This window comes from Anser cygnoides, chromosome 3 (genome assembly GCF_040182565.1).
Source record: "Anser cygnoides isolate HZ-2024a breed goose chromosome 3, Taihu_goose_T2T_genome, whole genome shotgun sequence".
Taxonomy (NCBI): Eukaryota; Metazoa; Chordata; class Aves; order Anseriformes; family Anatidae; genus Anser; species Anser cygnoides.
This window is the reverse complement of record NC_089875.1, coordinates 99,273,904-99,300,590: the sequence shown is the minus strand read 5'-3', so window position 1 is coordinate 99,300,590 and position 26,687 is coordinate 99,273,904. Positions and strand designations below refer to the sequence as shown.

At 33.8% G+C, this 26,687-nt stretch overlaps 1 protein-coding gene across 6 annotated transcripts in view; it reads right to left on the bottom strand.

Moving 5' to 3' along the window:
* CSMD1 (CUB and Sushi multiple domains 1) overlaps window positions 1–26,687 on the bottom strand; it is a 1,150,295-nt gene that overhangs the window by 540,822 nt on the left and 582,786 nt on the right. For all 6 annotated transcript variants that reach the window (XM_048078081.2, XM_048078083.2, XM_048078082.2 and 3 more), the window contains one exon: window positions 24,276–24,483. In XM_048078081.2, the coding sequence (XP_047934038.1) occupies window positions 24,276–24,483 (208 nt within the window). The remainder of the gene's footprint in view (window positions 1–24,275; window positions 24,484–26,687) is intronic.

The following is a 26,687-nucleotide window of genomic DNA, read 5'->3' as shown; positions in this document are numbered from 1 at the left end:
AATCTCTATAAACATTTTTTTTTCTTATTCATTATATTTATGTCGCTAAAATGCTGTAACTTTTTAGAGAAATTTTGCATTGTAGAAAAATTGATTACTTTTATGGTTCTACCTTAACATTCTTCTAACTCCAAAATTAATTTGAGGGAGGCTGATAAGCTACAGACAGTCCATTCCTGTGGCAACCCCTATGCACCTATACTCACCCATGAAATAACACTGTTTCTTCAATGATCCACATGGGATACTGGCCACATAGTTTGTCATGACCATGGCAAGACAGTGAAAGAGTTCTTAGACCTGGAAAGTGTCAAATTTTTGACATAATTTCTATTACTTATCACATTACAGGCAGTCAAAGGACAAACCAACACATCTGCTGGGGATTAGAAAATTTGCTCTAGCTTTGCCACTGGCATCCATGTGACCTTTACCATTTCATTTTCTCTGTCTTACTCATTATAAAATAAGGACGGTTAATTTTTTTTTTGCCTTGCATCAGTTTTGTGAAGATATGCAGGTTAATGTTTACTTGGATATCAGATACTGTATCAGTGTGGATAATTTACTTACAGAAACAAAGAAAACCAAGAGATACATAATGAGGTGGGATTGGGACAATTAGAATATATTTCAGATGTTGCACTGAAGTTCAAGCATGTATACAAAAACGACAATGTATGGTTTGGGAGGCTTCAAGTAAAAGCAGTAAAAGTATCTTCTAATGATAGAGATATTTAATAAAACAGTCATCTCTACTGAATACATGAAATTCTTCTTTCTGGAAGTAGAAGTTGAGAAAAAGAAGCAGCACAAGTAGATCCAAGAACTCGAGTATGTCAGCAGAACATGGTACGGAGAAGTATCAAAGAATAGGACAGAGCAAATAGTATGCTTCTTTGCTTGTATTTGGAAACATACACAGCTGTCCAAAATTCTATTTCTGGATGACTTAATAAAACCAAAGCATATATTTCTTGACAGTTATAACCCAAAGACACACTTCCATTTGTGCAGCTAACTTATGTATTCATTAAGATGAACGACTACATTATCATTGCCAGTTTTTTTGAAAACAGTTCTTTAAAACATCACAGAATGGTCTGCTGGCTATAGTAGTATAGTATAGCACAGTGCTCCTCTAGCAGTTGCAAAGAAAAAACATAAAATCTCATTAACCTCATGCATTTCAAAGGTTGTGAAACAGCTATAAACATTGACCCCAAAGCTCCAGAGAAAGCTCGTGTCTGACATATATTCCACTACAATTACCACTGTCAATCATGTGTCTGTAAATGAGGCAGTAGGAAAAAAAATAAAATAAATCTGTGCAGCTCACATTGTCATGTATCTTCTAAATTTTCCAAATTGATAAGCTATTGAGAATATGAAAGGACTAATTTATACAATTTACATTTATATTCAAGCATGTGTAAATTATAATTACAATTTACCGATTATTCTCTATAGCCTTACAAGAATCTTGTTTGCGTTTTAAAAAAGACTTAACTTGATGCATTAAGTTCATTTTAAGAGAGATATTGATTGAATGCTTCTGTCTTTATAACCTATTTTGAAGGCTCATAGAAGTATGAATGATGTGACAGAGGAAAAAATAAACTTTCAGTGTTTTCATATAATAATAAAACATAATATAAGCACTTTCAAAACAAACAAGTTCATTATATTACTACAAACCACTGCAGATCCTGCTGTCACCAGTAGCAAATATACTCTCCCATTCTCTCCTTCTGAACATAAAGAACATGTGGTTTCTCTGGCACTTCACATGGTGTTACAGTTCCTGTGGAGCAGTAGGCTAACTCAAACAAAGCTGGAATTTTAACTCTAAAATGCATCAAGAGCAGCTACAGCATATCTCTGTTTTAGCTAAGGCTTCATACAGCCATATCTGTACAAAGTACTACTTTTCATTGTTCATTTATCCCAGTAATGATGGCAAGAGAAGGAACAGGAAAGGCAAAGACCTGCCTGAAAATTTCATTGAGGCATCGTGGACTTTTTGTAAAAGAACGAAGTTGGAAAATACAAACGGTATTTGGTGGTATGTGCAGTTAAAAGGATTATGATATCAAAAGCAATAGGGACAAAATGAAAATACTATTTATGATTTTAGTTGGAAATAAATCCAGAAACATAGAATTAATTATACTGGAAATCTAACTCTAAGCAGATTCAATACTACATATCTCGTTCAGCAAAATTTTGTGTATCTCCAAGAATGGAGATTCTTCAACGCCTCTGAGCAATCTGTTCCTGTGCGGAAGTTTTTGTTTTATTTTGTTTTGTTTGTTTGTTTCCTTATATTTAGTTCGAATTTCCCTTCTCAACTTTTCACTATGTACTTGCACAATCTGGATATATCTTACCTCCATCTACTCATCTACTTGCCTCATTAAGTTGAAGATAGCAATAAATTTCCCAACTCCTCAAACCTTCTTTTCTCCAGCTAGACCAAGAATAACCTAATAATCCTGGTGGGGCTGTGCTGCAGAAGTTCACAGGACAGTCTGAGGAAATGTCAGAGAAAGTTTTGACCATCAGAGGAACTGATCAAAAATGAATGTTCTTTTCTGATGTGGTACTCCCAATTGGGAGGAAAATGAGTCCCCATAAAGTACCTGACAAAAAACTTATATCGGTCCTTTAAGTACACATTTACTTTTGTAGTTTCTGAACTACAGATGATTTCCTACTGCTTGCTGGAAGCTTCTGTTATAACGAAAGTAAAGGGTGTCTCCTCTGAACATCAAAAGCTTCTGGTTTAGTGTCTCGGGGACAGGGAAAATGTCACCAATTACTATGTGTAGCTACTTAATTTTTCCTCATAATAGTAGTCATTCAATATGATTTTTATGTAAATGCCTGAATATATAAAAATTCCATGTAAGTCAAATAAGATGACACCAGACTTATTTAGGTGTATATAAGTGTTTGCAGAATAGAAGCCATTTGTATCACGCAAATAAGCTTTCAATTTCTCTGAAAGAAAATGAGAAAAGTTTGAGGCTTACCAGCTTCATTTTCTTATGTTTTAAAACTCCCAACTTCCTATAGGTGCACAAACATGCTTCTTTGCGGCCATTAAGCTTCAAATAATTAATTTTGGCCATAGTACATACTCAACTGAAATATCGAGAATATATTCAAAACTGTCTTGACCCATGCAAAAATTCAGCAAATAGCACTGTATGATACAGGTGGATGCAAGAGACAGGTGGATGCAAGAGACAGGTGGATGCAAAATTTGTAATCTGGGAGGAAATCACAGGCATTGACTTGTATGCCCTTTCCCTGATTAAAGACAGGTGTCAGTGAAAGTGCATTCAGTGGAGTCTCGTTCTGTAATACAGTCTTCGAATAACTTCATAACTTCCTGCAAGACAGATAACCCAAATAAGCATTACTAGGTACTTGTTTAAAATATTGTCTCACTAGAGGTTTTATTCCTGTATTTTTATTTCTAGGTTATTTCTATAACCTAGAAAGTTATGTCAGATTTCCATAGATCAGCTTCTGTGGCATGTACATTAGTTTACAGAGTCGACAGTTACAGAATAATATGGTGGTAAGAATCAGCTGCACAGATGGCGATACATAATTTAGCATTCTATTTATGAATAATACACTTTAAAACAATATAGATAGAGACAGCCAGGTAAGTGTATAGGTATAGATGTTTGTACTAGAAGCATTTATATGTTTTTAATACCAAAGCTTCAAAGACAAATACTGCAGTGTCTGCATGTATAGCTACTGTTAGTTAAAAGACAAAATCATACCAAGAATACTTCACATCCCATCATTATTTCAAATAAATAAATATATGTAGAAATCTATGTTTTATTTCATCACAGAATAAAAGTAGAAAGTTTACTTTGAGGAAGAGATTTACATTTTTATTTCACACCTGAATTTCTATTTGACATTAAATATGTTTTTTCCCTTGGAAAAGAAAGCAGTAGGATTTAACAAACATCCATTCACACTGGAGCACTTGAAATGCTGACAAACCACACAAAAGAATTCATGATTCACATAAATTATTTTCATCAGTAGCACAGTATGAGGTGCTTGGCTGAATAATTTTTGCCAATACCACAGAGAAACAAATTTTACAAAGTAAGTTGTACGTGAAAGCACAAGAAAAGCCTAACAGAATTTTTTCTTTGATAACATTACTAAGAAGATTTGTAAGAAAGCATTCTATACACTCTTAATAAAAAGCACATCCTAACATATGATTACCTTGCACGTGTTTGTTGTCATTATTGTCCTCGTAAGCACTTACTGAACAGTTAGTGAACTGACATACTGGAAATGCTATCACTAAACACTTGCTTATTTATCATCTTTGAAAAGTTTCAGTTTGGTGGGATTTTTAAGCATTATTTGACAATCATATACTGGAGTTGTAAACATACACCCAATTTTGATTTGGGGCATTTGTTTTACTGGTCTGTATGAAGCCACGAGGAAGTCTGTATAGGAGACTGATGTAATTTTCACACGACCCTTGCTGCTGCACGGATAAACCCCAGACCAGTGTAACCCAACATCCATTACTGACAGAAATGCCCTGGTCCTATTGCAGACACTATTAAACTTCCAGGCAAATGTGTGAACCAATCCCCTCAAACCCTCTTGCTTTATGTGCACAAGTTTTTGGATCTCATTCCCAGAACAGAAGTACCTCAGAGTTCCTTCTTGCCAATACCTCCAATACGCCAGCTATCATAATGCACTGGCAGCTGTAGGGTTTTTGGTTTTTTGTCTTCCTTTGTTTTCAAGTGCCCACTAATTAAATAAGCTTTTCACACAAGACTCTGGTGCTGTTTAAAAACAAATGTGTTGTTTGTTTAGGTTAGATTAAAAGATTACCTATGAGAAAAGGACCAGACTCTTATTACAAGAAGTGTGTATAATTCCATTCACATAGCTTGATAATAGCATTTATTTCCTTAATGTCAGTTACAAATTAGTGTTTGCTGGCCTTGTACAATGTGCAGTTACAGCCATTTTAGTACCAACCTTATTGATAATGGACACTCATGTTTTTTTTAAAATCTTACTTCCCACAAAAGTAGGAGGTATCTCGTCCTCCTCCTCCACTAACCTTGAGAGTATGGTCCATAAGAAGAACTGGAACAGCTTTACCTACCCTAATGCTGTTCAGCAGCTTGAAATAGAGTCATGCATTAAGATATATGTGCTCAAAAGCACTTGTGGTACGATCTAATTCTTTTTTCATTGAACATATCTTTGAAAATCTAGCAAACTTCTCTTTAGTATTTCTGAAAAAGAATATATTTAACACAAGGAAAATAGAATGCAATCAAAACCACAAAAGCAAACATATATGAAAAATTAAAATAACATAAATAGAAAAAATAGTTTAAAAGTCAAGAAAACCACTTGGTTTGTGATTGAGCAGATTTTTTTTTTCTGTAAAAGAAGTTTTATATTTTCTTACAAGATGCATTGCAGAATATTCCCTTATGTTTTTCAGCATCTTGCTCCAGTATAGGAGTTAGCACAGTTGTATCCAATTAAAATTACGCAAATGCTATTGTAGAAAATCCAGATCCTGTACTCACAAAAAAAAAAAAAAATCAGTACCAAAATGCACTTCAGACAGTGTGCAAAATGTGATTATCATCTCTTTATTTAATGGTATAAAGTTGCAAACTACCAAATGTTTTATTTAGGACAGTATAATGAATTATTTATTATTTTTTTTTGGTATGCACAATAAGAAGAAAATGATAAGAAATATAGCAAGCAATGTGTAGTCAAGAAAATAATTTGAACAAACCTTGCTTTCTTAACTTGATGGGCAGTAAAGTCTGTATTTCACAAGATCACATGATGATATAAGGAATATTCTGGTTCAGTTCTTTCCTCTTAAGAAATTCATAGCCACAAGTAATCCCAAATTCTACTCAATTTATGCAGGAAATGGCTCTAAATATCTGTAGGATATGAGTTTTTCATTCTTTGTCTCATGTATTTTATATTCAATAGAAAGAGTGAATACATTCTTGTGTAATGCCAATAGACGTAGGAAAGGCAGTGAACACCTGAATTAAATCAGTTAAAAGGAGCACCAAACCTTCAAATTATAGTACACTCATCTTAAATAAATTATGTAGTCCTATATGGTTTATGATGATAATAATGCTTTTCAAACTTGAATTATTAATGAGACAATAGGGAAAGACATGTATTTTTCTAATAGGACTTTCTACATTCTAAAGAAACATACACATGCACACACATGTAAAGTAAAAAGCAAAGTAGGGAACTGATATAAAAATTATCTGGAATGTAATTCATTTCATTGTACTTTCTTTTAAGATACTGGTTTTTTGTTTGCTTGTTTGTTCTTTGTTTTATGTTTCTTTTGTTTTTATATTGTGTTCACAAAGGACCCTGAAACTCTACAGATCTGGTTGTATATACTGCTTGCATACTGGTTACAATGTTTTGTTTTGAAAATTAGAAGTATTTCTCTGTACAATCTCATATCCTATAAAAACAGCAAACTCTGTTCCCAGTCCCATTAGCATTTGTTCTATTAATGTGATGTTCAATCATCTAATATTTTGTTATACTTGCCTCAGAGAAAAATATTAACATAAATGTTAGTGAATTCTACCCATGCACTTACCAAAATTTCATAAATTCAAAGGTACTTGTCAGTGAAGCTAAACCACAGAACACCACACAAAAAAAAAAAAAAAAAAAAAAAAACCACCCTCAGGAAGATAACTGATTAAGAAAGAAACCTCCAGATAACGACAGAATATTTTCCTTTTTAATCAACACAATTGCTCTAAATTTACACTCAAGATTTTCACAGGAGATTCACAAGACACCTTCTAAAGCTGAGACTGGAATCTAAAATTAATAAATCAGATTGAACGCTATCATAGGTTCAGGAAAGACATTGGCTTTATAGCAATTCTCTTCCAGTGAATCCCGTGGTGTTGCACAAAATTATTTTCTCCTTGTCTCCTTTGAACTGACTAACCTATCACCTCTTTTGTTTTTAATATCTGTGAAAGCTCATCATATACACTACAAGCTTTTTTCATTGGATCATCTAGATGATTCTAGTATACAAGTCAAAAAAAATTACAACTTCTATTCTTTGTTTAGCTTTTATATTTGCTTCTTCTTCTTCCTCATTCCAGAAGAATATGTAATCTAATGTATCCAAAAGTTTGTATATCTAATAATAGCAATTAGCCTAATTAAATATATTACCTTCCTCCCCCTGAAAGCAACTAATGTTAATGTTTCATATATTAGAGAAGCATCAGGAACATCAGAAGAAAAATTTCAACCATTATTTAAATCAGAAAAATAAAATAAAATAAAATAAAATAAAATAAAATAAAATAAAATAAAATAAAATAAAATAAAATAAAATAAAATAAAATAAAATAAAAAAAATAAAAAACAGGTAGCAGCTGAGAGGTCTGTTCCCGTACAAAGTGTTAAGGAAATACTTTTTTTCTTAGCTAGGTGCAAATTTACTGTCACTGATCTCTGGACAACTGTCACAATCTGTTACCATGAACAATTCCATATTAATATGCTGCATTTCCTCATATATATATATATATTTATCTATGCATTCCAACAAAAAATTGCTTTTTGTTTAAGCTTAATAGGTCTTTTAGCTACGCAAATACATTCCCTATTCATCCCTATTCATTAGTTAATAGGAATCATTTGTTACTCATTTGAGCTATCAAGTAAATAACTCATCTGTCTTATAAAAACAAGCATTGAAAGGTGTCTTTGCAATTAGAGCATTATAAATGATTGAACATGGCTTTACAAAAATGTTTTATGAAACATATAACAATAGAATACAAGACTATTCAAGTTCCATGCTTTAGCTAATAAAAAGAATGTTCATGCAGAGGCATATACTAATTAAAAGAAATAAAAAAAATGAACAACCAAGATAGCAGAGATCTTCATAGTATTCTTTGTGAATAAAGTCATCAACAGCTAAAATAAAATAAGCACAACAAACACTATTTTACTGTGGTGGACCTAAAACTAATTATTCAACACAGTAATTAGAAAGTGGATGGGGATCTCAGTGTTATATGAAAAAAAAAATCATTTTAAAGAGTACTTTTAAAAGAATGCTTTCAATAAAATAAACACTAGTTTATGTTAGTAAATGAGGACATATGGCTTTGAATTAAAGTTTACATGGGTTGTTTTTCAGCATGATCACTTCAGCAGTACTATTATCCAATGAGAAAATTCAGAAAATAATAGATTAGGAATATTAGAAATAAAGATACATGGTACATCTGTTTTATCAATAATTATGTTTGATTCCATTGAGCAAAGAAATGTTTAATTTCTCTCTAATTTTACTGGAAATGCCTCCAAGATGCTGGCATCTTGGAAATGCGGTAAGATGCTGGCATATTTGTGTCTGCTCTGAAAACACTACACATACTTTCTGTATTGATCTTTCATCATAGGAATATATTAAAAAATAAGGTAATTTATAAAGTGCACAATTTTTAAATTTACATTATTTTGTTATAATTGAATAAAAATATCCCACAATATTTTATTTAGACGTATTTCATATATTTACTGAGTATATTTCTGACTCTGCCTATTTTTTTACCGTTCAAATTGTGATTTACATTCTCCTCACCCCTACAAGCACTCTCAAGAGCTTCTATGTGATGCAGCTGCTGGGTGGGACAGATGTATTCTATTTCTAGTAACATGCTGGGAATAAAAGTTATTATTTGTTCATTAATTTTTCATACCCTATTTTTCAAAATTTACTTTCTACACACTCTCTGAAGTTTTTGGACCTTGTACAGCTTGTCCAATAAATCAGGCTTAGTACCTCCTACAACCCTCACTGAAGCAAAGTCCTCCAACTGGTAAAATCATTGGCTTCATTCTTTATATGAAGCTACTTCAGATTAGAGATTATATAAAAGAAAACAGATAAACAATATTATTGCTAAAAAATATTAGTAGTCACAGCATATTTTCAGAGTTTATTTTTCTTTACAATATAAACTAGGTAAATCCATGTTGACCATGTATTCCTTTGTATTTTGTTTCACCATGTTACGCACCAAAACTAGCAATTAAAAATTTCAAAATAATTTTCCAGCTGCAGGTAACGAAATCCAGTATATCCATACACACTGTACTATATATTTTATATGATTGGTTTTTTTTTCAGGTTAAATATTCTTAAACTAAGCAGCATAGGAGCACAAACAGATATACTGGCACTTTTCAGTTCAACATAAAGGAACACACACAGCTTTTGCAAATGGGCAATACCTGCCTGTATAGAACTGGATGTCTGCATGAAACCTAAATGCTTTGAATATAAGTATCTCTGCATAAGTTACCACAGTGAAGAGACAACTCCTTGCTATACACGGGGCCTGACAGCCTCCCAGCCACAAAATTAGTCAAATCTCCATCAGATCTCTAGTGCCTCAGGGAAAGCTCTCTGAAGACAGAATGCTTCTGTTTAACATTGAGGTCAGGAAAACATGCCATAGTGTACTTTCCTACCTCTCTATTTGCTACTTACTCATGGTCTGGAAAAGTCTTTTTCTTTCATTTTCTGTGAGGTTCTGCAAGGCTGCGCTCTTGATTTATTTTCCTTCATTTCTTACTCTTTTACAGGCCTGGTAATGCTCTGAAGGACTGCTAGTCTTGCTTTAAGATGGTAAATATTAAGGTGCAGGGAACAAAACAGAACAAAATTCTTAGGAAAAAAAATAAAAAAAAATAAAAAATCCCAGAACAAAATCTTAAAAACACATCCCAGAAAGGGAAAAAGAGGCATGTGCTCTCAAAGGTACCTTTCACAAAGGGTGGTCTACAGAAGTGTATCCCAATGCAGGGGTGTCCTTGGGCTCTGTTTACTAGAGGGCTCAGCCACCTGTCTCAGAGGAGAGCAGTTTTCACAGTATTCATTGCATAGATCTCCTCTTCTATTTTTGTTAAAATTCCTAATAATGCCTGATCATGAGAGATGATGTGGCACTCATAGACCTGGGATGGCAGGAGGGAAGATTAGCCAGCTGCAATTTGCTAAACCCATAGAAAACACCACCTCACATCATATTATATCCGTGCTACTTCTCTATTTTAGATCTATCAGTTTTCATCTGAGCAAAATTGTTGAGCTATCTCCCAGGACATGTCTACACCACAAAACAAACAAACAAATGAAAATCACTCCAACTATTGACACGTAGACAAATGGATAATCTGCTTAACATGACCTTGTGTTCCAATGGAAAAAAAAATAACAAGCAAATGTCTGCTACTGTACTGTTCTTTTCAATTTCACAAGTATAGTTTGTGATTGAAGAACATATTGTAAGTTGCAGAGGGTCTGAAGAAAATTCAAGAGTTGTTGTTTTGTGAAGGACTCAAAAATTATCTATTTATACTACCAAAGAGAAAGTTGTGAGATTATTTGGTGGCAGTTTATAAATACTTACGAAGAACTGAAGTTTGATAACAGCTCTTCAGTCTTGTAGAGAAAGACAGAAAAACATGTTATGGCTGATATGTGAAACTACCTGTACGCAAGATAAGAAATCAGCTGTTTGATTTTAAAAATAAGGATAATGAACCATTGGAACACATCACAAAAGATTCTGAAGGACTGAAGAACTGTAAATCAAGGACAGGTTTGACTTTTCTGGGAGAAAATATGCTCAAACAGCGAAGTTTTATGGTTTATTTTACACAGGTCACAGTTGATTATTACGACGAAAATGTATTGTTTCTAATTTTGAATTTCATATCTGTTGCCTGAATTTGTTAGATCATGAAATCTTAAAAAAAGGTCATTATTTCTGCATCAGAAACTCACACAGACATCATGTAGTTTGGTTTGTTATTAGAAACAGTAATAATTCTAGAATAATGACAAGAGATAACTTGTCCATGTTTCTACCAACAGTCGCTATGTTTCATATATCAGGTTCTTAATAAGAAAAGCCCAAGAAAAAAGTGCAACCCAGCTGCATAAAGACTTTATAATGGAATAATACTACTATGCTATATACTTTACTTTGAATAAACAGAAAGCTGTTCTAATTTCTGAAAAGTAAAAGTTTCTGAAATAATCAAAAACTGCAAAATCTTCAAGACAATTTGATATATATATATATAACAATCTTTCTTTTCAGTCTTCTGAAAAATATATTTAAATCTTTATTCTTTCCAAAAGGACACATCATCTTTTGTTACAAAATTGGTGATTAGTGTCTAAAATTTGACAGTGACTTTAGAATCTCCCAATATAGAAGATCACAACTTATTTTTTTATTCCAAGTCATTTTGGTGTGTCTTAAAAACTGACAGTACCATTAAAAAAATGTTGATAAATCTCAAATATACATAAAACTTATTAATTCAGCTCTCAAATCTATGTAGATTTGCAGAGTTTTACTGCTACTTTCTGTACACTGAGAAATTAACATTTTTAAGAGCTTCATCTAACCCAATGGGAGTGCACAGGATTGCTTTCAAATATAGCAGCTGAAGTAAACACATTACCCATGTTTTCTATTACCATATTGCTACCCAGGGGCAGTGTGTTCATTCTAAATATTTATTGTGAAAACCTGTACATCAGTTTCCAAGAAACCAAGATTTCTCTTGATAGTTGCCCTCTGCACAAGAGCTGAAATCCTCAACTTGAGAAACTCTCCTAGTAAATACTGCTAAGTTATGGAATAGCACTTTCAGTGCTAAATACAAGATTCACTGCTTCTAAGTTTCTTTTTACAACAAGGAAGATACAAAAAGAACTGGTAGAATAAAGTCTTCCCATATATTCAGTCTTTAGATCTAGGTTCTATATCTTAAAACTGGAAATCCTGTTGTCACCCCTTGGCTGTACATAATAATTTACACCTGATCAAAGCACAAACCAAAGACATCCAATGTCAATTTTAAGAAATGAGAAGACAGAATTCAACACCAATTCAAAATACGATAAAAAACGTAATAAATCCATTCCTCCTTGCAATCCAGCCAGTACAGATTCTGGTTCTTAGTCTTTCTTATACCTTCCTTTGTTAGTTTAGGTAAGTATGATCCAGTATATTCTCCACATGGACCTTTAATGTTGAAACTGCTTTCTGATGAGATAAACATCCACTCTTGAATCTTTTTTGTCATTCTTTTTTAACAACCTATCTAGTTTTCAAAGATCCTTTGAAACTTGTGAGCGCCATCTGATTTGTGTTCTAGTTTTGGTCTAGTGCTGTTTTACATACAGCTCTCTTATACACTTAACAACTGTTCATTATAATACTGTACTACGAACCATATCATAGGGATTTAAATAAACGTATCATCCTCCTCTGCTATCACTTCTGAGGTTATAAGCATAAACAGTTTTCACACCAATTGAATTCTTGGCCTCAGTTTTCAATTTGTCAGTTTACCATTAAGCTAATTCATATGACAGAAATACATAATTGGATTGGAACAAAATTCACTGCCCATGAATGTTTTATATATAGGCATAGAGTATTTTGAAGTCTCTTCTATCCACTTCATACATAGGCTGCATGGGATCTACAGAAGAAATTCTATACTCTTCCTTCCATTTTTCTTCCAGCATATTTTCATAAGACCTTTTTCAGTACCCATCATGGTTGAACAAAAGAGCAATGAATAGGAATACTGGGAATAATCTCAGTAGGTAGCACTTGTCCAAACACCTTAAGAAATAATATCAAAAGGACATTTTATCATCCTTTAAACACTTCTAAAGCATAACCTTGCTACATACACTAAACTACAGTTTGGACTTCAGAAAAAGAAAATAATGGTGATTTTAATGCTTTCACATTTTATTTTTCCTCTCTACAACTACCTGAAAGGAAGTTGTGGGGAGCTGGGGGTTGGCCTCTTCTCGCAGATAACTAGTGATAGGACTAGAGGGAATGGCCTCAAGTTGCACCAGGGGAGGTTCAGGCTGGAAATTAGGAGACATTTCTTTTCAGAAAGAGCAGTCAGATAATGGAAAGGGTTGGCCAGGGAGGTGGTGGAGTCACCGTCTCTGGGGGTGTTTAAGAAAAAGTTGGACCTGGTGCTTAGGGACATGGTTTAGTGGGTAATATTGGTGGTAGGGTGATGGTTGGACCAGATGATCTTGGAGGTCTTTTCCACCCTTAATGATTCTATGATTTTTCTAATAAAATAAAATAAAATAAAATAAAATAAAAATAAAAATAAAAATAAAATAAAATAAAATAAAATAAAATAAAATAAAATAAAATAAAATAAAATAAAATAAAATAAAATAAGTCTTTAGAAGCTTCCATAGGAAACTTCCATAGAAAAGTTATTTACTTTACTTTTTAATTTACAAAAGTTGCACACTATATTCTACCAAAAATGACAGTTCTCTCAAGGTAGATAAAGTAAGGCTTTTTTTATTCTTTATTTTATTTTATTTTATTTTATTTCTGGCCTAAAATGCTAGATCCATGATAAAGTTCTAGACAAGTATTCTTTTCAGTCTCTGAAACTGAGATGCAGCCTTCAGTCTGCTGTGAAAATTGCTGATATTAGGCAGTTTATAGGAGAAAAACTCTCAACTGATTCCTGAGGTACAACTGCTAGGAAAATATTCAAGTCGCAAATAGTGGGGGTTTAAGTAGCATTATTCAAATTATCTTTCATTTAAAGAAAAGATGAATTCATCAGGTTAAAAAAGACTGAAACTAAATTTTAAAAATGTCCATAAATAACGAATGAAGAAAAAGTAAAATATTTATCTATCTTTAAATGTGCTCCCTTACAATATGTCTGAACCTCCAACCATCTTTTATGTTTGCATAATGTTAGAAGATTTACTGTTTTACTGCTACTAATACCATTATTACTTCTACAACTACTATTTTTTCTTACAATACAAGAAAGATAAACTAGTATTAGAAAGACTACTAATCTAATGTTAATTTGATACAATACTCAGTCCCAAGAGAAAAAAAAAAAAAAATCAGCCTTGACCACCAGGTATTCTGTTTGCTCTCTTCAAGCTCTCCTTGGCTCTAGTTGCAGTTGAAAGAACTAAAGGAGCTGAATCTTGCTGTACCAGAAATAATTGCAACAATATTAGCAAAAACCTGCAGAAATTTTGTATGAAGAGATTTGTTAACAGAAACAACACCGTGGATAAAGTGTATGTATGACCTAGCTTTTAAAGCGGTATTCTGTTTTTATCATGAAACGTTATTCTCTTTTCCTTTAATATCATGGATAAGGCACTCAACCTCCCATTTCAACATATGAAGCAATGGTCCTACTGACTAGAGTCTCTTTAAATACATGACAGTAATTCAGTCTCTGAACATGGTGAGAAATAGGAGCATTTGATAGCATAATTAAAAACCCATGTCAAACTTATGTACAAGTGGGTCAAACTAAAGATGCCATTCTTGATTTTAGAATGCTCAGTTTTGTAATATCAATAATATTTTTGTGTACACAGAAAGGTGACAAATAACACTCCAACAAATCTGCATATATGCTCTGCTATAATATATTCTACTTGCTTGAGTGAATTTTGTAAACCAAAATGCCTTCCTGTCAGTCAGCTAAAAAAGACAACCGTAGATTAGTGTGACAATGTAACTACACAGGTTAAACTGAGGTTTACACGTCAGTTGAAGTTACTGAACCGCATCATAGAATCAAAGAATCATAGAATGGCTTGGGTTGGAAGGGACCTTAAAGATCATCTAGTTCCAAGCCCCCTGCCATGGGCAGGGACACCTCCCACCAGAACAGGTTGCTCAAAGCCCCATCCAGCCTGGCCTTGAGCACCTCCAGGGATGGGGCATCCACAGCTTCTCTGGGCAACCTGTGCCAGTGCCTCACCACCCTCACAGTAAAGAATTTCCTCCTTATAGCTAACCTAAATCTCCCCTCTCTCAAGCCATTCCCCCTTGTCCTCTCACTACCCTCACATACAAAGAGTCCCCCCCAGCTTTCCTGTAGGCCCCCTCTAGGTACTGGAAGGCCACTATAAGGCCTCCCCAGAGCCTTCTCTTCTCCAGGCTGAACAACCCCAGCTCCCTCAGCCTGTCTTCGCAGGAGAGGTGCTCCAACCCCTTGACCATCTTCATGGCCCTCCTCTGGACTTGTTCTAATACATCCATGTCCTTCTTGTGCTGGGGGCCCCAGAGCTGAATGCAGTACTCCAAGTGGGTCTCATGAGAGCAGAGTAGAGGGAGAGAATCATCTCCCTTGACCTGTTGGCCATGCTTCTTTTGATGCAGCCCAAGATACGGTTGGCTTTCTGGGCTGCAAGCACACATTGCCAGCTCATGTGGAGATTTTCGTCAACCAACACGCCCAGGTCCTTCTCCTCAGGGCTGCTCTCAATCCTTCTCCACCCAGCCTGTATTTGTGCTTAGGATTGCCTCCACCCAGATGCAGGACCTTACACTTGGCCTTGTTGAACCTCATGAAGTTCACACAGGCCCAACTCCGTCTATAAATTAATCAACTCCAGTTATATCCAGTTATATGGTATAAGATATCCAGCCCCAGCTTCACTTCCAGAATATTTTATGGGGAAACATAATGGAGTATACATATATTTCATAATCAATGTAATTGTAAATCGATCTAGAATCCCTGGTAGGACTATATGGCAAAAACGGGGGGGGGGGGGGGGGGGGGGAAGGAAAATCTCAATTTCAAGAAGTCAAAATATCTGTGGATTTTGTCTTACTAAGATGCTACACTTGAAGCTGACTGTACCATGTAGGTACTGCCTAAAAGTAAGAAACAAAATGATCCATACATATCTCTAAGAAAAGCTTCTAACATTGCCTGAATATACTGACATAAGCTGTTTCATCATTAGAATGTATTTTCCTGATTTTACTGTCAAGGATTTTGCAAGAAAACTAGGCTACCCTTATGCATATTTTAGAACTATACAATAGATGCAGTAGAAGGAAATTTTAGGTGCATGTTGAGTCTCCAGGGTTAGACAGCTTGTTTAGAAAGATAGTAATGCTAGTGGTATTTTGTTGGTAAGCAATCCAAGCTTTCTGTTAATGTATTTAAACCTTGTTCACATACTTAATTTTAAAAATCTAGTGCTTTTTATGTTATCTTAAATGTGGTGGAAAATTATACTGTAGGTCATAGTGTTTCCTTAAGTGAGTTCTCTCACTCGTATTCCTGTCAGTCTGTGATGTGCTATGAATTAAGCCTTTATACCTCTTCAGCACAGTAGGCTGTAAATTAATAGGTGCAAAGAAAGCAATAGTGTTGTGAATTAAGCATCAATTTATTGCTTCTGTACTTCCCACTTCATACACCGTTTACATGCTGGTGTTAACAGCTAAGCAGTCTCTGTGTCTGTACAGATAACATAGGCAAGAGATAGTTTACAGTCACTAATGCTAACATCAAGTTAATTCACCACCCTCTGTTTTAGGCTAAGAATCTCTACAAAAGCTGCTGATACTTTTATCTACACAGTTATTAATATACATATGTATAATATTTAGGATGAAGATATTATAAAAGATAAAGCAATGCATTTCAGATATTCTTTATTTAAACACAAAGGTAATAACTTTTTCAAGATTTCTATATGATACATTACCATAATCTAAGCAGCTTTATTAACAGGGCCTTAAAAAATTGCCTTTGCATCAGAACTCTACCTTTTTTTAAATCAGATTATTTCCGTCACATCTATCTCTGAACACAAGATCAAAACACAATGCAAAGTAAAGCTGCTGTCCAAAATGAATGTTATATAGTGTTTTGTTACATTTCTACCTAAAGCTCAAAAGAACTACATACATATTTCATCACTTGCCATCATTACATGGACAAGTATCTGGTGAAAAAATCACAGGATGCTGATAAGGCTACCAAATATTTAACAGGAAAGAAGAGGGCAAGCCGGGCTTCACTGCTGTCCTGCACAGCAGAGGAAAATGTACCAAGAAATTCCTGTTTTGGGGGAAGAGGAAAGGAGAGAGGATATGCCTGCTGTATCAATGTGGTGATTAGTGATGGTGGTTTTCCTGTGTGCTTAGGAAGTTTTTGCTCACTCTGTGCAGGTGGTAGCGCTGACCTGAGTGCACCTCCCAGGCACATTTGGGATGGCACCCTGCAAAGGCTCATCTGACCTACTGCCCCAAATTCTCATCACTGCTACTCTGAAGTTCAGATTTCCCAGACGCCCCTCACCCCATCCTGAAGCTGTTTCCAAAACTTTACCAGCTCTTTAAAATCCGTCAAGCTATCCCCCAATCTACCCAAACAAAACTCTTCTCATGTTAGATTCACTTTTGTCTCCCAGCTTCCCCACTCAAAGCCCTGATTACTTGCACCTTTTCCAGTGCAGTGCCAGGAATTCAGAGATCACGTACAAATTCAGATCTTATATTTCAGCTTATTTTTGAGTGGTTACTCTTGATACTCTTTGGCTTTGTCTTCATTATTCAATTAGAATCTGAATCTGCCTCACTGTGACCAGCAAAGCTCATGTCCTCATATAAATTACCCTATAGTATTTAATACACACTATAATAATCACAATAAAACAAACACCAAAAAAAAATCCACACACTTTTTATTGTATCTGAAACAATTTAGAGTCAGTAAATAAATAAAAATACCTTCAGGATGCTGAAAGGGAAAGGAAGACAACATCTAGAATGGGGAAAAGTAAATAAAAAACAGTTTGTCTTAAAATAAGAATTTCTTTGCAGCTTTGCTTTATTTTCCATAGTATTTTTTATATTCCATTTTTCATCTTTCCTCCTATGGAAATGCTAAAGGGAGACACAGTTCACTACCTCTCATCTACATTGTGTTTTGGTTTCATATAATCATAGAATAGTGGAAGGGACCCACAAGGATCATCGAGTCCAACTCCTGGCTCCACACAAGACCACCCGAAAATCAGACCATATGTCTGAGAGTGTTGTCCAAACACTTCTTGAACTCTGGCAGGCTCAGACTCCAAAGACAGACTCCAAAGACAAAGAGCAGTGTTCACTATATTTTCTCAAGTCTGCTAGCAATATACATAGAACTGTGGATAATTCATTCTTTCAAGCAAGCATTTGAATGCCTGCAGAAAATCCATTTTGGAACATGATGATTTTGATAAATATAGCAAAGTACAAGATACATCACTGATGAGATGAGCTTATTAATAATTATTATGGGAGAATCGTAGGAGTGAAAAAACTGTTTATCTGCATATATTTGGATATAGCAACTGGTATGCCAAAGAATTGGATATAGATACTGAGTTAAAACATGTTATTTCCCCCTCAGGGAATCTTAAAAGATTCTGGAAAGCAATATTTTAAGAACTAGAGGATATCAGTTGTCTGGTTTCCCAGTTTAGTGGCAAAGGTGCCATAAATGCCTTCTATGCAAAACGCTGTAGTTACTTTCCTTCCAAATCCCCTAATCTGTTAGTGGGATAATCCTTTCAAAGACTGTTTAGCAATTCTGAGACCAATGAGACATTCACTCCAAGACTACAGATCTGCAGAGGCAGTAAAGTTCAGCACAATATTTGCAAACTGCTTATACATCATTTTGACTATGACAATATCACATGGCTGAGTTTCTTCTTTTCTTTTTTTTTTCTTTTTGTCTTTATTCTCCTTTCTTCCTTTTTTTTCTTTTTTCCCCCCTGTTTTTGTTTTGTTTTGTTTTTAAGGGGGCAGAGTATGATTTTAAAACCTTAATCTACTAAAAAACAACAGGAATAGGAGATTGACTAGAATGTGTCAGTGCTTATTTGGGATAAATTTTACCAGATTTTAAGCTTAGAAGTTTGATCATGGCAGCAAATGCTGAAGGAGGGTGTAGAATCAGAAAATTCTGGAAGGAGGGAAAGGGAAGGGAGTCTTTAAAAGAGACATGGAACTTGCCCTATTACTTTGGGGATTCTGTCATTTAATGTCAGTAATACGTGCAATATGCCTAATGAATATATGTGCTGGCTGGTACAGGATTCTGAACAAATGATGTATGGAAGAAATCAGTTAGTATAAATATACTGTCATGTTTCATGAACATAACTTTAATTCAAATCGGGGAAGGAAACATTATTAATTGCAAATGTTTCATATTCCATCATGCTCACTGCATTTTTTAGTCTCATAAGGTTCTTCATACAAATACATATACTACCTTTCTTGCTCATCTTAAAAGTGTCTTTGTCCTTCCAATGTATCTTGGCTTTTTGGAACAGTATTATCTTCTATGTCAAGACAGTTAAAAAAGTATTTAGCATTCCTATATACTTTTGAAACAGAGATTTCAAGTACTAAACAGCATTACTGCTGATTTTCAAATGTGGTAGACTAAAAGTATATATGTAGAGAGAGAGAGAGAGAAAGAACAACTGGGAACTTTGCAATGTGGAAGTTAATAGAATTATAGAATTCAAGGGTAAGTATGCAACTTCTTTTTCTTTTATATGAGAATGAAACGTTCATTGCAGATCAGATGGACAGGTTATCAAGTACAGAAGACTATATTTACAGGACCAATTTTCCTGACCAAAACAGGTAAAAGAAAATTGAGTTAAAACCTAGAGAAAGGTAAGAGCTTCCTAAAACTAGCAGGTAACAAGATAACTGTTTACTAGCATCTCCAATATAAACAAATGGCTTTGCAGTTTCAGTAGAGTTTCATTGGTGACAAACAGGGATGTCTGGCAGCAGCTCTTCAAAGAGGCTAAAATAAATAAATTGATTCAAATAAAGTAATCTAACAGTATTCTAAAGCAAAAAAGTTGGAATCTGATTGCCTTCCTCTTGTTCCATGGTCATGGAACATCCTTTCTTGTTTGTTGGAAAAGGAAAAGAAAATAAATAGAGACCTATATTCTCAAGGGTGCATCCAGAACCATTGTCTGGTGTGTAACAACAACTTTAATGGAAGTGCATCCACAAGCAACTTTTTCACAGTAAGCCAATAGATGGTGCTCTTCAGCTGTATAATCATATAATTCTGAGATAACTATTCAGTTCATACGTATGGATCTGCTTCCATGGGTATCTATTAAAAAGGTGATTTACTCCACTCGATATTTTCATGCATTACTTTGTTATAGACTTCTCACAATACAGATGGAAAGATTAAGACAGATCTCTATAAACAAGACTGGAAATACATAGATTGGAATGCTACTGATTTGAACTGTATCTAAGAGCTTGTACTGGTGTATGTATTTAAGAAACACAAATTACTATTATGACCCAGTAGTTACAAGAGTTAATTCGTTACACAGAAACAAGAAGAGGGTTTCAGATGACTCCAGCTACTTATGTCAAACCATATGCCAAGTATATAGCAATTCATTACTGTTGCTTCCAAATCGCTCTCACATTCACATTCATTTTTATGGCCTTTCACTAAGATTTGAAGTGATTTATAAGGAAGTCAGAATAATCCTAAAGGTATTTTTAAATAGTATTAGAAAATTAATTTGGACTAACATAATGTATGAAGTGTAATTCATTCTCTTCTATTAGCAAAAATTGGGGGGGAAAAAAAAGCATAGTAATTTTTTGGGTCTAAGTGGAAGCAGTCAGATAATATTAGTAAGGTAAATGAGAAAGAATTAGAACAAAATAGTTTCAATATTAAGATTTCACGTTCAAAAGTAGTAATTGCAGAATGTTTCTTATCATCATAATCACCTTTCATGCAAATTGCAATATCAGAGATTTTTTTTTGTGAAATACGTTTCTAATTTTGCAAAAATTATGGCAAAGACATACTTGCTTGGAAAAGCCTGTGTCTGACTTATCTATGGCCATGTGAATTGCTTTACCTCACCTGAAAATACTCAGTCCAAATTAAATATATATGTACATACGTATATCAGTCTTGAGGGGCAGTCTTTGGGAAGAGTCATTGAGAGGTTTTCCCCGAGTGATATATTTCTGATCTTACATCATTTTAGGCACTTCTTAATGCTATCTCTAGATCTAACCTTGATTTAATTTTAAATAGCATATAACTTTAGCTGGAATCTAAAGAGACATGTTTGAAACTATTTAAAAGAGAGATTTAATTTACAAAAATCATGTAAATAAGAATTTTATTTTAGTTCTAATAATAAACCACAGAGGAGCCCTTCAGATTTTTCAAAAATTCAGACAATTGATGGACTTTGAGATGTACTCCAGACATACCAATAAACAGTTTTTCTGATATGCTCCCAGAAGTACTCTTCTTGGCATTGCAAACGAGAGCTTACCAACTCAAGATAAACATGTTTTACATCTCAAGCTCCTTTATATAATAGCAAATTAAGCAAGTGATTCAAATTCAAAAAGGTTTCTTTCATCTACATTCTAATAATACTTTTACTTCCTCCACAGATTAAAAAATCTGTTCTACCTGCTTCACATTCATTTTGCAAACACTAACGTTCATCTTTTTAAGCCTGTTGACAGTCATATTGATTCAAAGCAGGAAGAAAAATGTGTTCATCTATATGTGAACATCCATTCAAGACCCAGACCTACATAACTGCACTTTACTTAGACAAAAAACTATAATAACTTTGGACACTCTAATTGTATCATGGACATAAAATTAATAGTGAGGTAATGTCACTTGAATCTTTTATAAACGAATACCATCAGGATGGATTGCATGCATGATTTTCCAATAATCTTTCATGAGTAAAAAAAGATTAAAAAAACAAAACAAAAAAAAAACAAAAAACAAAAAACGTTCTTTTTCAGTGCTTTGGAATACAAACCTACAATCAGCTGTATAACATGGAAACTGACTGAACATCTTCAAGGTTTAGAAATATGTGAGGCATATAATATAATAAATATAATATTTTATAGATACATCAAATTATTTTTCCTCAGCATGCAGATTCTACTTGTTCTAGCATTTCCACCACTTCACTTAATTGTTTATTAGAAGTCCATTCATTTTTTACTGTAATCCTACTAGAACTGCTTATAACCTTGCCTATAACCTATCTGCAAAGGGTAATTGTACTACATACTAAGATCACTAAAGAATCACTAATTTGATCTTTTTTTCTTTATTTTCGTACTCTTTCTAACTTTTGCAATGCCATGTTTCTATGCTTTTCAAAAGGAAAATACTTGGCCTATTCTCCAGCAAGTAGAACAATCATAATTACCAATTCATGCTAACAGAATATGTGCCTTCTAACACAGAATTACTGCAGAAATTTGTTGACATGATGCCAGATACAATAAAAGGGAGCAGTGAAAAAAAAAAGTCATATTTTAAGATGAAACACCTCTAGACCATTAGTTTTAAGTATGGAACAATTTCACATTAAAGCACAGAGCACAGCTGATTTTAATAGATTACAACATGCACTACATTTAGCATGTCTCTAATGTCGCTATGGTAACCATTCTGATTTAAATATAGCTGAATGTGTAGCTTCGTTCCAAATTATCCAATAACCCTTTAAACATTTCTTAAAAAACTTCTCATAGCTTCTTCAAACTTTTAGTAATGATCCTAGGAACATATAATAAATCCTTAATTTTTCGTAATAATGTTTAGCTTCTAAAAAATGTTTCCAATCAAAAAGCTAGTATCAGGGAACAAGACAAAAATGTTCAGACTGAATTCTAGAAGAAAGAAGATTCTTATTATAGTTCTGATTTCCAACAGTAGCACTGATCAATATCATATGAGATCAATGCAGAATATGCATCCTTTGCTTTCTAATTATTCTTCTACATCATCCATTATGAAAAATCTTCTGGATAATGGATATGTATATGTGATTGTCTATAAATCATAGGGATCATAGAATCATAGAATGTAAAATTATTCATTCATTTATATTATCAAGTTCAGTAACAGTTGATTTCTTGCAATGAAGTTACAATTACGTTGTTAGGTATCTATTAGAGCCTGTCACACAGAACTGAACGGACAGCTCTTTCCTTTATGCATTTCAATTTCTGCTCCTCAGAACAGACAATAACAACAAAAAAAATGCAATTGATGAATAAGGTGCGTGTTTGTGCATGAGAGAAAAACAAGTAGGTTGCCACACATTGAATTTCAGACAGTCAGATATGAGCACCTAATCTGATACAAAACTACTTCAGTGACTGCTGTTATACAACTCTTGGTTGTGTGGAAATGTGGGAGAGTAATCTTGTGACAGAGATCCAGGAGCATCCCCAAAACAAAGTTTTTATATATTTGACAGGAATGATTTCTGCACTTTTTTATTTGATAGAGTTTTTTAACAGATCAGATGCTGTGTAGAACTTCACAAAATATATTGCATTGCTTAGTGAGTCATGACGTTAAAATAAGTGTGAGATTGCATCAGATCTCCAGAAAGGGCATTCTGAAGATAATATCCATCAGCCATCTGTGAGTAGCAGGTCTGTGTGTGTGTGTGGTTTGTTTTTTTTGTTTGTTTGTTTGTTTTTTTCAAGGCTACATTTTATAGCAATGGCACATATGTCAAACGCAAGACATTCTTCTCAGAGATGAAAAAAATACAAAGCCTGTATATGTAGCTTGAAGATAAATCCCAATACAAACTGTTCCGCAATTTAATCCATTCCGATAAAAAGAACTATCAGCTTAGTACAGAGAAAGCAGTTTCAGTATTATAATTACTAAACCCTAATATTGCTAAGCTCTAATATTGCTAAGCCAACATTTTTAACGTGAGTCTACATAAGATAAAAAAACACGCATACATGAGTACTGAATGAGGACTGAATTAACGCCTGTTTAGAAAAATAAGATGACATCCATTTGCTCTCCCTGTATTCCTGTTTTTCTGTGAGGCTGAATTTTGCTCACTAAGAACCATATCATGGTAAATTAGTGTTCAACATACAACATCTGTTAACATTCTCATACCAAGTTCAAATGTATAACATCAGTAAAAGCTCACTAAGATACCTTACCAATATAATTCTGAAAGCTGGAGAAAAGGAAGAGGAAGAATGAAGATTTGGAAAGAAGCAGAAGCAGATGATTAAACTGTTTTCAGCTCTGGTGGATGAAAGGAACCAAAGGAAAATTCATAACAAAATGGTCATTATTCACAAATAAAAAGCTCCCCTTAAATATCTTTTCAAAATACTCACCAACAAAGGAAAACAAAAGAAACTGGGATCATTACAAGATCCTTGACTTACCATATAGATGGTGCTTCTGTTCCACTGATCTCTAAGAAGTCATATCCTTCCTCTAACTGGAAGTCAGTAAAGACCAAAGCAATGGTATCTCCTGGTTCAGCCAATATGGTCCAGGTACAATCAGCATTATTTTCATACTCTGAAGGAAAGTGAGGACTTGAAATAGTTCCGCTTGTCCCACGTAGTGTCCCTCCACAAGCTCCTTCAGCTGATGAACAGAATAGTGATTAGTAGTGAAGTTTTATTTTAAATACATGAAACATCATCCTGTTTCTGCCATACTGAATCAAGCTTTTCTCTGCTGTGCATAGAGTACCCACAAATAGATGCATACAATAATATGGATAAACATAAAATTATATCCAGGTGAATATAACAGAACATTCTCTGGCATTTAAGCTGCAGAGATTTTTGGTTTGTGTTTTGACTTTTTTTTTTTCCCCTTGCTGGTGAGTCTTTACAGGCAATCAAGTTGCAAACAAGCATAAATTCAGCATAGACACCAAGTACGAGACTATTTGAAGAAAATGTACTTTGGTTGTGTGAAAGTATCCACAGAAGAAGCCTAAGAACTGGGCACAGAAATACAGTTAGTCTCTCTGTGATATGATTTTTTTAAAAAATATTGTACTTTTGTTTTCTAACATTTTATTTTTTTTTAGTAACTATTAAAAAAAAAACTGCAGAAAAAAAAACCACTATTCTTATAGATTAAACTCTTGTCTTAAACTAGAAGGCATTAATAAAATCACATAAGCCATTCTATAGCTATTTGTTCTGAAACAGGATGTTTATACATGGTGAATAAATTCAGAACATTTTGTTCCCAGATGGACTTTCCAAGGGTCACCTATCATCACCTAGTAATGTTTTTACTTTTTTAAAGTTATTAATAAAATTTCATAATTTAAAGAGCAAAATAATTTCCTGTTCAGTCTGGAATGTCAATATGTTACCAAAGATTGAGCAGAATTTTTGTATCTTTCCTGTTCCCCTAAGATTTCATTGAAAGCTTTAGACTTATTTTCTTATTAAAACACATTTTAACAAAAATAAATACATAAATAAAATTAATGAACATGTCATCTGTGCAATTCATTGGCATAAAAAATTAAAAACTCATCAAGTAGCTTTCAGTGTGTTATAATGTGGCTATGAAAGCTACAACAATGCTAATTAAAATATTTCTGCATAGGTGAACGATCAGATGAGAAGCATTCCATTTTTTTACCCATTTTGTCATGTCTACTTACTGCTATTATCACTAGACAGTATTTACGTACTAGTACGTGCATGTGATTTAAAAACAAATAGCTTGACAAGGTGCATGGCACAAGGAACTTACAGTCTTTTTAGGATAATGAGTGAAAAGACAATTAAGGCAACATAGAGGTAAGAGTAGAGCTGCTCCTCTCAATCACAGTTGAAAGTCTGTCAGTGAAAGTGAGTTTTGAAGAAAAGAAAGAATTGAAGGAAAAAGGATTCGTTTAAATCAAAGGAAGATGAATATTGTGGTTGGGCATTTTAAAAAGGAGACTATTAAAAGAGGATAAATAGCTAATTTTAGGAGACTAAAATTAAAGGGAGAATTGGGAGAAAGGCAGAAGCAGAATAATTTCTTAACATTTAAGCATTGTACAGAGCATTACTTTGATTATAAAGATGAGAAAAAACTGCTGAAGTGATTCAATTAGTCATCTTCACTTTTTCTATATGCTAAGTAAACTTTGGCATGAATAAATGTATATATCCTTGGCCACCTCAAGCTTTTTAAGTGTCATGATTTGTTGGCACACAAATGTCTCAGAGCTGCGTTTCTCTATTTTCAATAAATTTCATGTCTTACTTTCTGGGCCCTGATATTTTTTTTGTTCCTCCCTCAGTTCCTGGCCTTTAGTATAGTGTATATTGAAAGAGCCATTGAGCATCTGCCGGACAAAAGGTGAAAGGAAGTGAAGTTTAAAGAACTCATGGATAGTCAGGGATCAGAGTCAAAATTTCTGAAGCATAATACATGCAAAGACTAGAAGAATTTAAAACTCATATAATAAGAAATTAGAAAGGAGAATCAAGTTTTATTATCCAATAATATCTAAAATTACACTTTCTTCCATTTTATTTTAAACTGCACAGTTTTCAAGTACTTAATTTCAGATCATCATCTAACCCAGCAAACAAAAACAAATTAACTTGATGCATAATATGCCAATACTTCAGTACAGAAACTAACAGCACGTTATCGATTTCCAGTGTGGTCATCATCAGTATCTGAGTTTGAGTGAACCAATAAAATTAAAAAAAAAAAAAAAAGAAAACCTGATGATTTCCACACTTTTTTTTTTTTCAGGCTTCCTGCTTTTTCATATTTTGCCATAACTTTGTGGGACTTGTTTATTGATTTATTTATTTTAA